Source organism: Cetorhinus maximus, chromosome 15, assembly GCF_964194155.1.
Source record: "Cetorhinus maximus chromosome 15, sCetMax3.hap1.1, whole genome shotgun sequence".
NCBI lineage: Eukaryota > Metazoa > Chordata > Chondrichthyes > Lamniformes > Cetorhinidae > Cetorhinus > Cetorhinus maximus.
In genome coordinates, this window is record NC_135893.1 from 92560797 (window position 1) to 92578779 (window position 17983).

A 17983-nucleotide genomic window follows, 5' to 3' on the forward strand; every position below is an offset into this window, starting at 1 on the left:
TGCCGCTTCTTCTGTTGGTGCCACTCTTGCCCTTCTTCGTCCGAAGAGCAGCAGCCCTTGTCATCCGTGTCGGATGGGGACGCCTCTTGCCACTTGTCTGGGAAGCGGCTTGGTCCCTTCTTAGCCCCTTCTTCTTTTTGGCCCTCTTCACCAGCTGCCACTCCCCCTGTTAGTTTTCTGCTGGTTCCTCCTCCATTGATTCGCTCTGCTGAGGAGTGGGAGGTTCAGGGGGCAGTGCAATTATGTGGCTGTCTGCTGCCTCAATCTTTTCCTTCACCTCGTCTATCTCCGTGTCCTGCTTTGTCCCATTGTGTTCGCTGGAGGCCTTTGTGGTTGGAGGGTTGCAGGTGTCCTTGGTAGTAGTGACACTGACCATTTCATTTGCTTCCCCCTCGTTGGCTTTGGCCGTCTGTGCATAAGTGAGGCAGCGTTTGGGGCAGGTCTTGTAGAGGTGGCCTGCCTCGCCACACAGGTTGCAGCACTTAGTCTGTTTGTAGTCCTTTGTCTCTGCCCTTCCTGCTTGCAATTCTTGCAGAGGACTGCGCTGCAGTTGGCTGCCACATGACCAGACTTGCCGCATGAGCGACAAAGTTTGGGCTGCCATTTCTTTCAGATATTTTATGAATAAAGTATATTCTTCCAAAAAGAATTAGAAAAACATATGGTAACATTTCTGACCCGAGAAGTAATCTTCCCAGCTTCGTGCTTGCCTTCTGCAAATTGCCACTGTAAACACCCAGACAGGAAGACACATGTTTTACTGCCAAATACCCAAACCCATATCAAACATTTCTGCACTCCACAAAATCACTAGTCAAAATACACTGCTTTTAGAACCATTATAATGCCAAATACTCCTGAAATTATGCAAGCAATTCAGCCACTCCCCACCACCGCCACCCCCAACTAAGCTATACCAATGAAAGAAAAAGCTTGCATTTATATTGTGCCTTTCACAATTTCAAGACGTTCCAAAGCACTATACAGCCTGTAAGATAACTTTGAAGCATAGTCACTGTCATAATGTCAAAACACAGCAGCCACTGTTGTAATGTAGAAACAAAGCAAGGTCCCACCATCAATATAATATCTGCTTTTAAGTGATGGACAAGTATTATGCCAGGACATCGCGGAGAACTTCCTTGCTCATTTAAAACAGTGCTGTGGAATCTGTCATGCAGAGAGAACAGACAGGGCCTCAATTTAATGTCTCATCCAAAAGACGGTACTGCCGATAATTCGGCATTCCCTCAGTACTACACTGGAGTGTCAGCATTGATTTTGTGCTCGTCTCTGAATTGGGCCTTGCTCCAAGAAGTGAAAGTTCTGCCGACTGAGGGGCAGCTGAAAACACCCAGTTCACATAATACATTATCATAGCAGAAACTTCGCCACATAAAAATAAGACACAAAACTTTGATAATCAGAAATAGTTGAAGAAAAATTTGCATCAGCACACTTGATGCCAAAGGGACACCTTTTATTACATTTATGAAGCAGGCCTACACTATCTTAGTAAGACGATCTTATTATTTCAAATATCCACTATTAATCTAACAATTTAATAATTACCTGGTGAGGTAGTTGATGATCTGGTTGTCTGGTTTCACCAGCTCATCCATCACACAACATCCCTCTGCATTGACAATAGAAACACGAGTCAGCTCTTTTCCTTTTGTAGTCAGGCACTGGAATAATTCAAATTAATATAACAATAAAATACCTGCAATTCAAATTTTAAGTAAAAAGAGAAATTGAAGCTACTGCAATTGTAGAGCAGTGTTATGTGTATTTATTTCACAAAGTCAAGTCTAATCATAGAATCACAGAAATTTACAGCATGAACGGAGGCTTTTCAGCCCATCATGTCCGGGGCAGCTGACAAAGAGCCGCCCTGCCACTTTCCAACTCTTAGTCCGTAACCTTGTAGGTTATGGCACTTCAAGTGGCAATCCAAGTACTTTTGAACTGTTATGAGGATTTCTGCCTCTACTGCCTTTTCGGACAATGAGTTACAGATTCCCAGCACCCTCTGGTTGAAAAGATTTCCCCTCGAATCCCCTCTAAACCTCCCACCTCTTACTCTAAATCTATAACCCCTGGTTTTGGACCCCTCAACCAAGGGGAATTAAGGTTTACCTATCCATTCTATCCAGATCCCTCAAAATTATACACGCTTCAATTAGTGCTCCCCTCAGCCTCCACTGCTCTAAGATTCTCCAATCCGGACAACATCGTCATAAATCTTCTCTGTGCTTTCTCTAGTGCAATCACATCTTTCCTACAGTGCAGTGACCAGAACTGCACACTGTACTCCAGCTGTACCCTAACCAGTGCTTTACAGAGTTCCAGCATAACCTCGCAGCACTAATATTCTATGCCTTGGCTAATAAAGACGAGTATCCTGTATACCTTCCTGATCAACTTATCTAACTGATCAGCTGCCTCAGAGGTCTGTGGGCAGGCAGTCCAAGGTCCCTAGGTTCCTCTATGCTCCTCAGGTTCCTATCATTTATTGTTTATTCCATTGCCTTGTTGGCCTTCCACAAATGCACAGGATCACAGAACTGCTACAGTGCAGATGACCAATTCTGCTCATTGCGCCTGCACCAGCTCTCCAAATGAACAATTTACTTAGTGCCATTCTCCCACCTTCTCCCCATAACCCTGCACATTTTTCCTTTTCAGATAACAGTCTAATTCCCTTTTGAATGCTTTGATTGAACCTGCCTCCACCACACTCTTGGGCAGTGCATTCCAGATCTTAACCACTCGCTGCATGAAAATGTTTTTCCTCAAATCGCTTTTACTTCTTTTGCCAATTACTTTAAATCTGTGCTCTCTTGTGCTCAATCCTTTCACGAGTGGGAACAGTTTCTCCCTATCTACTCTGACCAGGTCCTTCAACATTTTGAATACCTCTATCAAATCTTGTCTTGCCCTTCTTTTCTCTAAGTAAAACAATCCTAACTTCTCCAAACTATCTTCATAACTGAAATTCCTCACCCCTGGAACCATTCTCATGAATACTTTCTGCACTCTCGCCAATGCTTCACATCTTTCCTACAGTGCAGCACCCAGAACTCAGTGCAATGCTCCTGCTGAGGCTGAACTACGTTCAACGCAACCTCCTTGCTCTTGTGCTCTATGACCCTATTAACAAAGCCTAGGATAATGTATATTTTATTGACCGCTCTGTCAACCTGTCCTGCCACCTTCAATGACTTATGCACATATACACCCAGGCCCCTCTGCTCCTGCACCCCTTTTAGAGTTGAACCCTTTATTCTATATTGTCACTTCAGGTTAGATGTCAGCCTTGTCTGAGTGTTAGCACTCGTGTCTCTGAATCAGTAGGTTACCAGTTCAAGTTCCACACCAGAATCTTGAGCACATAATCTAAGCTGACTCTTCGTTGCAATGCTGAGGCTATGCTTCATGGTCGGAGGTGTTGTCTTTTGGGTAAAATATTACACTGAAAGCCTGTCTTCCACATTAGGTGGACATAAAAAATCCCATGGCAAATTTGAAAAAGATCAGGGGAGTTCTCCTGGCATCCTGGCCTGAATTTATTCCTTGACCATCACCACTAAAACAGATTATGTCTGGTCATTTACTTCATTGCTGTTTGTGCAATCTTGCTTCATGTAAATTGGTTGCTACATTCCCCAGCATTACAACAGCAACTAAACTGGCCACGAAGGGCTCTGGGAAGTCCTGTTAAACGTGAAAGGTGCTATATAAATCCAAGCTCTTTTTAGTTACCTCCACACATTATATTCTCCTTGTTATATATTTGTTAAATATTAAAATAACTGCTGCATTAAGTTTAAAATGTTAAATTTTGCTGGATCATTTTGTATTTTCAAAGTCACCCTAAGAGTGGTGCCTTCTGCTTTTATGAGGTTACTCCATCAACCCTCCTAATGGTGCTTGTTTGTTCTGAAAGCCTACATATTTCACAAAAAATAACTAGCAGTGAATGAGTTAAGTGGTACTCAGCTTCATGTGCATTGTAGTTGAAGAGTGCAACATTCAGCTTTCTAAGGGTGGAGTTAGTGGCTCTCTCACCCGAGTCAGAAGATATGGTTGGAGACTAAACACATATAATCTAAACTGACACATCAGTGAAGAAGTACTTGGGGAATGTTGCACTATTCTAAGTGCAATCTTTTGAATGAGATAATTAACTGAGGTGGAAGTAAAAGATCTCATGTCACTATTCAAACAGGAGCAGTTCTCCCAATGTCTTGGTCATATTTCAAGCAGCACCACCAAAAGTATATTAACTGGTCAATGATCTAATTTACTTTGCTGTGTCTAAACTGGCTGCCATTAGTTGCCTACATAACAACAGTAACGTCATAGTGAATAATTTTGCATGTTCTGCCACTGTATAAAATCTTTATTCTTCAAAAGGAAGCCCCACAAATGAAATTATTTGGAAAGATATAAGTGCCAGAATGTGCCTGAGGCCAGGCAGGGAGTAGCTCTATATTTAAGTGGTGGCATCTCTAGTAGTTAGCTTTCTCATTATTAAAAACTGAAGCAATGCATCCACTTATACAACACTTGGAGCTGGCAAAATATGCGCTTTGAGTTAAGATGAGTGCAGTATTTCCTCTAAAATCCAACAGAACTACAAATGTTACATAAGGCTCTCCTTACTGCGACCCAAAACAAGTGGCACATGTCATGGGCTATAAATAACAAGAGGGAAAAATAGGGAACATTGTTTCTCCATCACAGAATTTTCTCTAAAGAATTCTGGACTCATAGGCAGTTTTCTATACCTCAGGTCTTGCCACTCATAACTTGGCCCAAACCATCCACATTTCTCTCGCTTTAACTTATAACTTTTAATCATTTGGTTGTACAGAACTTGAGTATTGCTGAAGAAAGGGACAAGCTATCAAAGCTTTTCATCTTGCACTCATCAGGATAGCTCGCAAAAGGTTTCCAACAGTAATGGGGGAAATAAGAATTTATACTGCATGTGAAGAGACTGCTGATTGGTTGGCAAGTGGGTTCTGATTAGTGGAGGCGTTGCCATGAAGAATGCAGCATGGAACAGTTAAGTGCCCAGCTTTGCTCAAATTCAAACTAGGCAGGTCGACTCTGATTGGTCAAGGCATTGTCCTGGGGAATGCACTGGGAATGACTGCTGCCTAAGATTTTGTTCCATGCTGCATTCTGAGTGGAAATTTCTTACAAGCTATCCTGATGAGTGCAAGACAAAAAGTCTTGAAAGCATGCCTCTTTTTTTTCAGCGATTCTCAAGTTATAGCTTTTAACTGCCATGGACTTTAAACAGGAGAAGTAACTTACCATTTCACAGTCTAGGCCAAACAATGGACTATTGTCAGTTACTTTAGCTGTACATCCACTCTGGACAAATCCTTCAGAACCAGGATTGCCTAATATATTTTGAAAAATAAAGTACAAGAGTACTGTGGTTACATAGCCATGGCAGAAAAGTAAAGACATTTTACTGCTATAGTACATAAACTGCAACATAATCAGATAGTTAACACTGATCATTTAATTCCTTATCATCCAACATCTTTCTATAGAATTAGGATATGTAGGCAGAGGATAGATCCAGCAGCTAGAGCAACTTATAGGCAGGTTTCTTGTTTGGCATCTTGATAATTCACCAAAAACGTATCGAGCTATCAGGTTCCAGTGAAAATAATCTCAAGGGCATAAGGTAATAAGGACCTAGTCATGAAAGTGATCTAAATACAGAAACTGATGTAGTCAGGATAAGGGTGGAAGGAACCCAAAAATGTAAAATAGGTGCAGCTTCAACCTCACAAGTATGCTCAGCTGTGTCCGAGAAGTATACTGACCTGCGAGAGGGTAATCATTCTTAATCAGCTCTTCTTCATTCAGCAAGTAACTGGTCAAGCCTTGTTTCTTTCTGCCGTATTTAATAATGATGGGATGATTGTCAAGATCTGTTGGTCTGAGGATATTATTCTCTGTCATTAGGCAATGACCATTCACTGCAGGGGTGCCTGAAATAAATAGCAAAATGTATTAGTACATTTATCCTAACCGAATAATAAACTATCTGATCTTTTTTTTAAGAAGACCCAATCTCCACACGCTACCCCATACCCTCTTTAAACCCACATATTTATATTTAATTTGAAAATATTTACACGTGTAACTAAGTTTGGGTCTATTTTCAATATTATTTTGGATATACTGGTGCTGGTCACTTGACCATAAGTGGTTTGAGTATATTTCATTCAGCAGTGTTCCTGTACAGACCAATACCTAATCATGAAATAGTATAATCCAGGGGTGTAAGAATCTGATCTAAACTGGACATGTGCCTTCACATGCACTTCTCCAGTATGTTCACAGGCAGACTGGTAATAAGAGGCCAGCTACAAACTGAAAAGCTGCTTAATTTCAGTGAACATACAGACCAAGAGTCAAAGCAGATTGAACTGAGTCAACTCGATCTCGCTTCTTGCCTCAAAATTGCCAGAAAAAAAATAAACCATGTTCTCTTGACTATTTTGTGTGATAAGTTTCCTTTGTGGTTATGTCATTACCATTGACCGTTGGACTTTTGTCTTGTGGGGGAAATTTATCAGTTCCAAAAATACGAAGCAGAAAATCATCAGGAGGAGGGGGCATGCTAAATCTCTGAAAGTAAGCAGAAAGATGAATAAAAGACAGTATTGCTTGAACAACAATAGAAACAAAAATGTGATCTTCTTGGTATTGGGGACATTCTGCAAGAAACTGTTCATTTTATGGTCATGCACAAAGTAGGCTGACTTTGTTTTTGAGGGCATGATGCCTTTTTCCTGCAGAAGGCAATGGCAAACCACTGCAGTACCCTGTCAACCATAAATATGGACCAATGCATGGAAGTCCATGATGGTCAACTCCCTCTTAGGGCATGGGACCTGAAGAGAAAGAGAGAAAGCATGATAGAGAGAGAGAGAGAGAGAGAGAGAGAGAGAGAGAGAGAGAGAGAGAGAGAGAGAGAGAGGGAGGAGAGAGAGATGTAGAGAGAGAGAGAGAAAGAGAGAGAGAGATGTATAGAGAGTGAGAGATGCCTTTATGTTAGAAATAAATGCATCGGTTTTCGCATGCTGTTGCACAGTTTCATGAGGGGAGGCAGCTGTCTTGCCAAGTGGTCATTCGCCGTATGTGAATGTATGTGGCAAGTGCCCACTGGTTAATTTGACCATGCGGCCCATCCCAGCCAAGTGAAATCCTGTCAGCTGCGTTTATTTGTGCCGCTACACTAGGGGGAGCACTTCCTGCACATGTGCAGAGGCCATGTGAGTCACAGTGAGAGAGATGGTTTTAAGCGCAGCTGGTATCTTATAACTCATTTTATCATTTGCAACTAGACAGACATCCTAATTTAAGTTTTGAGATGCAAACTGAAACCTAGTACAATATTAAGGAGTAAATTAAAACAGAGTCATGTCAGGACTGAGTGTTCTGCAAAACATTCTGCTCATTTGAGAGTCATTATTATTAAAATTCTCATCAGAAATACACCTGGGGTATTGTTTTTTTAATAGGCTTTTCTGCAGATGCTATCAAAAAGACTTTGAGAAGTATCAAATTATATGGACTTAATCCATCTTGCATTATTTATTAACTTACACTGTTTTCTACAAATGAATGCATCATTTTGTAGCTGGGCTCTCCTCAGATGCCCCTATACACTTTTAATAATCAGCTGGTCAATCTTTGAACATGATGAGATGGATGGAATGTCAGAGGTCTAGCCTTTAGGTTCCCATCCAAGCAGGATTCAAGACAACACATGGTCTGTAGAGACAGTGAGTTCTAAGGTGACAAGGGTCAATTGGGTCAAAATCCTGGAACTCCCTTCCTAACAGCACTGTGGGTGTGCCTACACCACATGGACTGCAGCAGTTCAAGGTAGCGGCTCACCACCACTTTCTCAAAGGCAATTATGGATGGGCAATAAATGCTGGCCTCGCCAACAGTGCCTACAAACCATGAAAGAATAAATTTCAAAAAATGCAAGCCAGTTGAGAATGAGAAATCTCTCTCTTTAAATGCAGTGCAAGCCAGTTCCAGCAAAGCATCAGGCCAGTAAAGTTGTATTTAGCCCATTAACAGGGGCAGTGTGACATATTTATTGCAAGGTCATACAAGTGGATGAAAATTTGCATGACTCAACTTCAAATTCAGAGTAGACTTCCGTTCAACTTTCTTGCCTTGTCAAACTCCATAACTAAGTTGGCATCACCAACCTTAGCCCCAGCCACTGCTTCAGCAAAAATATTCAAAAATGCAGGGTAAACAAACTGACAAAATTATATTTAAGATAAAAGCAAAATACTGCGGGTGCTGGAAATCTGAAATAAAAACAGAAAATGCTGGAAAAACTCAGCAGGTCTGACAGCATCTGTGGAGAGAGAAACAGAATTAATGTTTTGAGTCTATATGACCCTTCTTCAGAGCTAAGGAGGTAGAAATATGATGAAATTTACACTGTTTAAGGGGGTGGAGCAAGTGAAGCTGGAAAGAAGGCCAGCGATAGGTGGGGCTATGGAGAGATTGACGAAGATGTCATGGACGAAAAGACAAAGGGAGTGTTAATGGTAGTGGTAAGGGCTAAAGGAGGTGCTGATAGTGGCATAAAGACAAGAAAGCAGAATATGTTAATAGCAGAACAAGGGTCAGCACTCTGTGAAAGAACAACACGGAACAAGTAACAGGTGGCCCTTTTGGAGGCGGGGTGTGGGGAGGGGGCAGTGGTTGGGGAAAAAGGATGGAAAAAGGGATAAAAGGGGGTAAAAAGGGGTAAAACAATGAATAAATGAATAAAAATGAAATTAAGTGGGGGGAAAAAAATACATTTTTAAAAAACGGGGATTAAGAAAGGGGTGAAGATAGAGGACAGAATTCATGGTCTGAAGTTGTTGAGTTCAATGTTAAGTCCAGAAGGTTGTAAAGTGCCTAATCGGAAAATGAGGTGCTGTTCCTCCAGTTTGCATTGGGCTTCACAGAAACATTGCAGCAGGCCAAGGACAGACATGGGGGCATGACAGCAGGATGGTCTGTTGAAATGGCAAGCGACAGGAAGGTCTGGGTCATGCTTGCGGACAGACCGAAGGTGTTCCCCAAAGCAGTCACCCAGCCTGCGTTTGGTCTCCCCTGTGTAGAGGAGGCTACATTGGGAGTAGTGAATGCAGGAGACCAAGTTGAAGGAGGTGCAAGTGAAGTGCTGCTGCACCTGAAAGGAGTGTTTGGGCCCTTGGACGGTGAGGAGGAAGGAGGTAAAGGGGCAGGTGTTGCACTTTCTGTGATTGCATGGGAAGGTGCGGTGGACCAGGGTGTCCTGGAGGAATCTTGACTGGGTGGAGGGGGGGGGAAGAATGCGTTTGCTCGTGGCATCATGCTGCTTGATTTTAAAAAAACACAATAGGGAGAAATAGGAAGAATTTCTTTAGACAACGGTGAGAATATGGTACTTTTTGCAACATGAAGCAGTTGAAGCAGATTGCACTGACATTTAAAAGGCTCAATACATGAGGGAGAAGGGAACAGAGGGATATCGGGGCGGGGTGGGAAGAGGTAATCAGAGAGGGAGAGACTGCTTTAGAGTATAAACACTGGCATAGGCCAACTAGTTTGAATGGCCTGTTTCTGTGCTGTAGTTTCTACATAATTCCTTCTTTAAATGGGTCAGAGTACACAGTATCTTAAAATGGATTTCCAAAGGCAACAACATCAACAGTGAACTTACAAATCTGAACATTTTCCTCAGCCGCTTAAATTGGAGATAGTATCTGTAGAAGTGCATCTGACTCACTCCATGTAGAACAATCACGGCTACACCTTTAAGTTCTTTCTGCCTGTGAATCTGGCACCAGCTGTAGGAAGAAAATGGCACTATAGTATCTTTCTGCAGCAGGAGGGAGAAACAGTGGCATAGTGACAATGTCACTGGGCTAGTAATTCAGAGGACCAGGCTAGGTTCAAATGTCACCATGGCACTGGTGGAATTTAAATTCAATTAATAAATCTGGAACTAAAAGCTATTCTCAGTAATGGTGACTGTAAAACATCATCGATTGTTGTGAAAACCCATCTGGTTCATTCATGTCCTTCAAGGAAGGAAGTCTGCCGTCCTCACTCGGTCTGGCCCACATAGAAACACAAAAAATAGAAGCAGTAGGAGGTCATTCGGCCCTGCGAGCCTGCTCTGCCATTCAATATGATCATGGATGATCCTCTATCTCAATGCCATATTCCCGCGCTCTCCCCATACCCTTTGAAGCCTTTAGAGTCCAGAAATCTATTTCCTTCTTAAGTAAATTCAATGACTTGGCCTCCACAGCCTCCTGTGGTACAGAATTCAACAGTTTCTCCTCATCTCAGTCCTAAATGGTCTACCCTGTATCCTGAGACTGTGACTCCTTGTTTTAGACCCCCCAGCCGGAGGAAACATCACCCCTGCACCCAGTATGTCCATGCCTGTCAGAATTGTATACGTTTCAATGAGATCTCCTCTTGCTCTTCTAAACTCCAATGAATACAGGTCCAGTCGGCCCAATCTCTCCTCACACAACAATCCTGCCATCCCAGGAATCAGTCTGGTGAACCTTCGCTGCACTCCCTCTATGGCAAGTATGTCCTTTCTTAGGAAAGGAGACCAAAACTGCACACAATTCTCCAGGTGTGGTCTCACCAAGGCCCTGTACACCTGGGCCAGAATTTTCTCGTTGGAATGCGGGGGCGGGCACATTGCGATATTTAGGTTGGTGGGTGTGCGACGTCCTCTGATGCAAGCCCGCCATTAATTAATGATCTACTTAAGGCCCTTGAGGCAGCAATTGTTTGATGTTTTTTTGGGGCCCATGCGATCTTCAGGATGTCGCATGGGCGCAACGGGCAGGCCACATTTGTATAAACCTCATCCACGGGCGGGATAAGAGGGGTAAGTGGGGTTGCGAGTGTTATTGGTAAGACATTTAATTGTTAAAGTTACTGATACTTGCCTGTGTGAACAGGAATACTTCAAAACTCTTCACAGCTGCTTGGACAGGAGTAACAACCTTCAGGTCAGGACTCTTGAGTAAACATCAATTCTGGGGGCTTGCTGGTTTCAGGAAGCTATCCCTTAGCCTGGGAATGGGAGTCATGCTATCCATTGGAGGCAGCTCCTCTGAAGAGGAAGGGAGGGCCAGAAGGGGGAGGAGGCCAGGAGTCCACTTTCAGCCTCCAGGGGAGCCACCTTTGGGAGGTGGGGCACAGGCAGAAAGGGTGCAGGGGGAAGTCCAAGGCGGAAGGGGCCACAGAAGACGCCACCATCTTGCTGCCAGGGTATACAGGCGGCAAAGCAGCTACCTCAATATGTCTGAGGTGCAGTTCCAAACGAGGCTCTGTCTCTCGAGAGAGACAGTCACCTCCATTTGTCAGATGATCTGCGCCAACTGTGTGGATGGACACCCCATGTCAGTGGCGCTGAAGGTCATGGCTGCCCTCAACTTCTATGCCTCCGGCTCTTTCCAGGAGTCAGTGGGTGATCTTTGCGGAGTCTCCTAGTCAGCTGTTCACTCTTGTGTCAAGCAGGTGACAGATGCTCTGTTCAGACACGCACTGACTTTCATCCACTACCGCTGGGACGAGGCCTGCCAGACAGAGCGAGCCGGAGGCTTTCCAACGATTGCTGGCTTCCCCCGCGTCCAGGGTGCAATTGACTGCACACGTGGCCATCAAGGCGCTAGCAGGTGAGCCGGGTGTCTTCGTCAACAAGAAGGGATTCCACTCCTTGAACGTGAGAGATCACAAGATGCAGATTCTGCAAGTCTGTGCAAGGTACCCAGGCAGCTCCCACGATGCTTACATCCTTAGACATCCCGAGGTTCATCAGTGCTCCAGCCCGGCTGGATGGATGGCTTCTGGGCGACAAGGGCTATCCCCATAAAAGGTGGCTCATGATGCCCCTCCGTCACCCAAGAAAAGCGGCCGAGCAGCGGTACAACAGGAGCCATGCCTCCATAAGGGCTGTGGTGGAGAGAACCATTGGTCTTCTCAAGATGCGCTTCTGATGCGTGAACCGGTCAGGGGGCGTACTCCAGTACCCCCCAGATTGTGTGTCGCTGATAGTGGTTGCATTCTGTGCTCTCCACAATCTGATGCTGGAAAGGGGCGAAGCAGTGGACAAAGAAGATGTAGGCCCAGTTGCTTCGGCTGCACACGAAGAGTCCAGCAGCGAGTCCGAGGATGAGCATGCACAGGAGAACACTGAGGGGGTAGACGCTGACCCGAGCATACTCCAGGGAGGCAGGGACACCTGGGAGGCTTTAATCCAACGAACACCAGAGATGGACCTCCAATACATGCCAGGGCTCCAGGCTCCATACTCGATATCGGAGTGCAAAATCTGCCTGGTTAGGAACATTAACTAAGGGCCTTGTCAATAAAGATCAATGTCAAACAACTCACTCATAACATCATGGGTTCCCGTCCACCTGCAGAAGTAAGGAGTGACCCAGAGCCATGCGCACATATCAAAATTTAATGATTTAACAAAATGAAGTTCAGAAGAAAATAATTACAAAGGTGTTATGCATCACACCAAGTGGTCATGAACTAATAGCGAGGCAACATAAAACCGTCAGTGAGAAACCCGTGGTGTGCCTAAGGTGCCTTAAATCTACGCTTGTGGGTGCTACGTCTAGGTGCTCCCCCCTCACTGGCACTGGCATCTGAGACAGCCTGCTGACTCTGCTGTCCTGTTGGTCTCGATGACCGTCCTCTGGCCGTGGCACCTTTGATGGCCCTGCTTGGGAGAGAGCAGCCAGTTCCACAGCTGGCATCTCCCCAGTTGCCGCAGCCTCTTGGGATCCCACGGTCACTGGCAGAGGGGCAGAGAAACTGCTGCCCTCATCCGGAGCGCCCTGAGAGGAGCCTGCGGAGACAACAGGCAGCTGCTGCGCCGACGTGAAGTCGCTTCGGACCTCTCTGCTCACCATAGATGGATGGGCACTGAGCTGGGATGCTTGGTGCCCAAACCATGTCCCACACTGGCACTGACCAGCTGAGGTCAATGCTGCTGTGAGGGCTTGCAGGTCTGAGCACAACCCCAGGAGGCTCTGAATGTTCTCCTGGAGGAGCCTCTCTATGAGAGTTGCCACTCTCTCCATGGAGGAAACATGGCACTTGGCCATGAGGCTCATTGCATCGTTGAATCGCTTGTGGCACTGGACCCACATGTGTCATGCCACGTCATGGGAGCTGACTATCTAGCCACCTCTTCCCAGGCATGTTTGGTCAGGTGGGGGGGCCTCCGCCACCCGTCCCTCGGAACGAGGACCTCTCACCGTGCTGCCACCTCCTCCAGGAGGGCAGCTAGGCACTCATCAGAAAACCGAGGGGCACACTGCCTCGCTGTCCTCCATCTGGCCTGCTCCACTGCCCTACCCTCCGGCCTGGCCTGCTCTCCAGCAGCGCTCTGGTGAGCCCTTCCACTGGCCATTTTGATCAGCCTTTCCAAAAGGCTTCCAGTGCTTCATTTAAAGAGGCCGCTGGATCGCCATCGGACCCAGCGGTGATTGCACTCCTGCTGCCGCCCGACTACTCCCGCTTTCCTTGGGAGTTGCGCGTTACATTGGGCGGGCCTTAATTGGCCCGACTGCGTAAAATGGCAGTGTGGGCCCTATTGTGGGTGGCGATCGGCTCCGGGCCCGCCTGCCATGGGAAAAATTCTCCCCCTGAAGTAAGGCATCCTTGCTCCTGTACTCAAGTCCTCTTGCAATGAAGGCCAACATACCATTTGCCTTCTTAACTGCTTGCTGCACCTGCATGCTTGCTTTCAGTAGTTGGTCACTGGATGTGATTCCAACATGTGCTTGACTCTTAACTGCTCTCTGAAATGAAATATCGAACCACTCAGTTCAAAGGGCAATTAGAGATGGGTGACAAATGTTGTCCTTGCCAGTGATGCCCACATCCCATGAAAGAATAAAAATAATTGTTTTAATGTTCATCTGGAGTATTCTTAGAAGGTACGCATTAAAATAAAGATGTAAGTGGATACTGTGTTTGTCTGACTTACTGATCATCAAGTGCAGCACTTTATACATAACAGTTGCAAGCACAAAAGTGCCAAGGTGTGCAGCCTCCGCCAGACATCCATCTGTTTCCATGGCATCTTTGAGCCCCAAATATTCAGAATTCAGAAACATCGTCCAGTACATCATATTCTATTTCTTTTGGTTAATATTCTATTACTATTTTTGCTTTGCTTCTTATTTACAAACATATATCAGAAAACTCCCATTCAATGGATGATTTCCGTTGAACAAGTTACTCAAATTCAGAAATATAAACAGAATGTGTTAGAAATGCACAGTGGGTCAATCAGGATCTGCAAGAGGAAGATGGATTAATATTTCAGTTGCATCATTTCATTCGTGTAATTTTGCCTCACTAAGTGCAGTATTATGCCACAGACAGCTCATCTGAGATTGTGACAATTATGTGCAAATCCTGAAACCTTCAACAAAGTTGTACCTAACCCACTGCTTAAATCCATCACTTTTTCTCCTTGTAATTTTTTTTGGTACTGTACTATGGCATAAATGTTGCAACGAATATTTTACATGAAAAATCTGATATAAAGAAAAGGAGCAGCGCTATAGAACTTAATGTATGTGGAACTAAAGGAGAATGCCAAATGTCTGCACCCCAGTATTGAAAGAAATCAAAGCAGCCGCACAGAAAGTAAGTCACCAGCAGCTTGGCTCACTTGAAAACAAAACAATGTTGAAGCCCAACATTAAATGACTTCTCTCTAGTGACACAATGGGGCAAAGTTGACCATTAAACATCTGGTGTACATTACCTGGGTGGAGAGCTTCTCACTTCTCCCAATACAGCATAGTTTATTAGCTCACGGAGTTGCTTGTGGGTAATGGCACAGTGGTTACTTTCTGTGTTGACAGTGAAAACGGAAACATCCTGGAAAACAAATATCAAAGAAACAGATTACTGTTCTGGAACAGGATTACAGAACCACTTTCAAAATGGTGACAGTTGTTCGATGGTGGCATATGAAGAACATACATGCTTTTAAATTTAAAAATCAATAATTCTTAAAATAAAAAGTAAAACACTGCATCACAGAACTCGAATTCATGCCCATGTTTCCTAATAACGGCTTCAGACTCATTTCAGTTATCCTAGCAGGCGAGGTGCAAACAGGAGCTAAGACATAGTCTTATCAGCAGGACAGGTCAATCCCGGGGAGATCTGCAGCTCTTAATCATCTGTTCAAAAACAGCATGATGTAAGTAGGCATGAATGAGGGGACTAGGAGAAAATATAATGCCAAAGAGAACCATTTAAAAAAATGCAGTAAATTTAACAAAAAAGATTCTATTTCTAATTATTAAAGACATTACAATAATGGAAGCAGAACAAACATTTATTTTTATATAACTAATGGAGTCCCTGAGGAAAAAGTTACATCTTTACTTATCTAATTGCTTTATTTGTAAATGAATAAGATTGTGGCCACAAAGGATTTCAACCATGACTTTCAGGGGCTGCTTATTTTAGAAATTACTATTGAATTTAATGAAAATAAGATAATTTTGCATTAGATAAATCTAGCTCGGTGTAATGGAGCGGTAGGGCCACGTACCAACAATAGCATACATTTATATAGCACCTAGAACACAGTGAAACAGCCTAAGGCGGAGTCAAAGAATTACGACAGGTGACCAAAAGTTTGGTCAGGGATAAGGTTTTAAGATGCTTCTTAAAACCTGGGAAAAGTATAAGAAAGGAATTCCAGAACTTAGGCCTAGGCAGCTTAAGGCATGCTCCGTCATTGGATAAAGTGATCAGAAGACTGAGAAAGGATGGAAGGGTACCTGGATTTAAAGAAAGAAAGACTGGCATTTGTATAGCACTTGTCACAACCAGCAGATGTTTCAAAGTGCTTTACAACCAATTAAGTACTTTTGAAGTGTAGTCAATTTTGTAATGTAGAAGGTTTGACAGCCAATTAGTGCACAGTAAACTGCATACCATAGTTTATTCCCTGAAAAAGAGGGTGGACAGCTGACCTGATTTCACACGTTCTGAATGCAATTCTGCGGTCAGTCTCACAGAACCTGAGCCAGTATGGCCCAGATTGCTTTTCCCTTCAACAGCTTCTTTCTTGATTGTTGTGCATTTGATGGCAAGGCTGGGACATGAAATCATGGGCAGATCCTAAGTTCTGCTATTACCATGGGAAGAACATTAAAGCTCCAATGAGTTCACAATGGCAGGCAGCTTGAATTTGAACAGTCACAGTGATCTGTTCTCAGGGAAATTAGCTCATTTATTGATAAAATCTCAAGGTGTAAACAAAGAATTGGTCATTTTAAAAGTAACGACCTTTTTAGTTTCTTTACCTTTTGTTGCTCTTGGTCGTTATGTCTGATATCACTTTCCACAATGGTCCATTTTTGGATCTTGGCTCTCTTCTTTTTGGTTTCCTCTGCATTTTTCTCTTCTGGGTTTTTGTGTTTACACAGTATCTTAGCATTATTCGCCATCTGACCAATACAATTGCAACACTACGGAGAAACAATACTGCCAGCAGCTTAACCACAAAGAAAAATTCAACTCAGTTCATCTGATTGGTAGAAATACGAATCCCATTTATGTTACTTGTTCCAAAACTTCCTTGCATCTGTAAAAGACAAACAAAGTTTAGATGCTTGTGACTAACATTCAAACAGGGATTTATCAATTTCACTTACTGTACAATATATTAGCCAGTTAAAAGAAATAGCGCCAGTTTTATAAATCGAATGACTAGTAGTGTGATACTCATCAGACTGACTATATTGCACCTTGTGGCATTTTACTATGTAGTAGGTGCTATATAAATGCAAGTTGTTTTTAGTTTGTAACATGCTCCAAATATAACAACATTCATGACTTGTAATGCTGCTGAAACTTAAGCAATTGAAGTGCTCATACATTACAATTTACACTGATTCAAATGAGCATACCAGCATTCCCATTCTAACTTGAGCACTTTCAGTCATTTATCAACATACGCTCACATTCCTTCATGCTCTCACCAGTGCAATGGTAACAATCAATGCCATTCAGATATTTTAAGTACTGAAAAGTTTTTTCTGACTAAATGAATCCTTTTATCCGGCGCAAAGTCAAACTGAATTATGCAGTATACATTGCTAAAGGATGCCCCATCTTTGAACCTCAAACTTCTAACATGTTGAAGAAATTGGGCACCGGCTGCCATTCAGTGAGAGATAAACCTGACATTAGAAGAACTTGACCACCGTTTGAAATCCACCCATCGTGCAGACCTTGATGGCTCAGAGGGTACCTTGTAAGTCATACAAACTGGAAGGTCACCAGTCCAATTTCTGATCTGCACTGGTTTAGGTAATTTTTAGTCAGGACTGTGGCTGGGGTATTACAATTGGGCCCCAGTGTCCCATGGCTCCTCATCATCGTCCCTTGATCCCTACTGAAACTTGGCGCACGCCAGGCTCTGTCAGTATGCTCGGCTCGGCTGTGATACCACCTCCCGTATTCTCACTGTCGGTGGTCAAAGGCCACACGGACGTGCAGCCATACTCACTATGGAGCCCCACAAGCAGATGTTGGAAAGGGCTCTGGTCATTATCAGCTGAACGAGGCAGACTCCCACATGGTCAAGCCGGGGAGAGCGGGCACTAAGTCCCACATTGCCAGAGAGGAGACACTGATTTGAGTATAAACCAACATGATCTCACCTCCCTCCGTTCTATTTAAAATGAAGCGAAATGAGCCCATCCTGAGCCGCTCAGGCTCTTGAAGACAAGACTCCAGAGGCGCCGGCTTCACTAGGCGGCCATCGCCATAGAGACCCAGGCCACAGCGCGCGCAGCGTACCCCACACAACATCCTGTTCGCTGTCGAAACGCACGCACGTCATTGCGTCACC

At 44.0% G+C, this 17983-nt stretch overlaps 1 protein-coding gene across 2 annotated transcripts in view; it reads right to left on the reverse strand.

Moving 5' to 3' along the window:
* rexo5 (RNA exonuclease 5) overlaps positions 1-17930 on the reverse strand; it is a 44682-nt gene extending 26752 nt beyond the window's left edge. For both annotated transcript variants that reach the window (XM_078558911.1, XM_078558910.1), the window contains exons 1-8: positions 17793-17930; positions 16431-16711; positions 14870-14985; positions 9764-9890; positions 6570-6663; positions 5853-6020; positions 5329-5417; positions 1573-1688 (exon numbers count right to left, since the gene is read on the reverse strand). In XM_078558911.1, the coding sequence (XP_078415037.1) occupies positions 1573-1688; positions 5329-5417; positions 5853-6020; positions 6570-6663; positions 9764-9890; positions 14870-14985; positions 16431-16574 (854 nt within the window). In that variant the 5' untranslated portion in view covers positions 16575-16711; positions 17793-17930. The remainder of the gene's footprint in view (positions 1-1572; positions 1689-5328; positions 5418-5852; positions 6021-6569; positions 6664-9763; positions 9891-14869; positions 14986-16430; positions 16712-17792) is intronic.
* Positions 17931-17983: the final 53 nt, after the last annotated feature.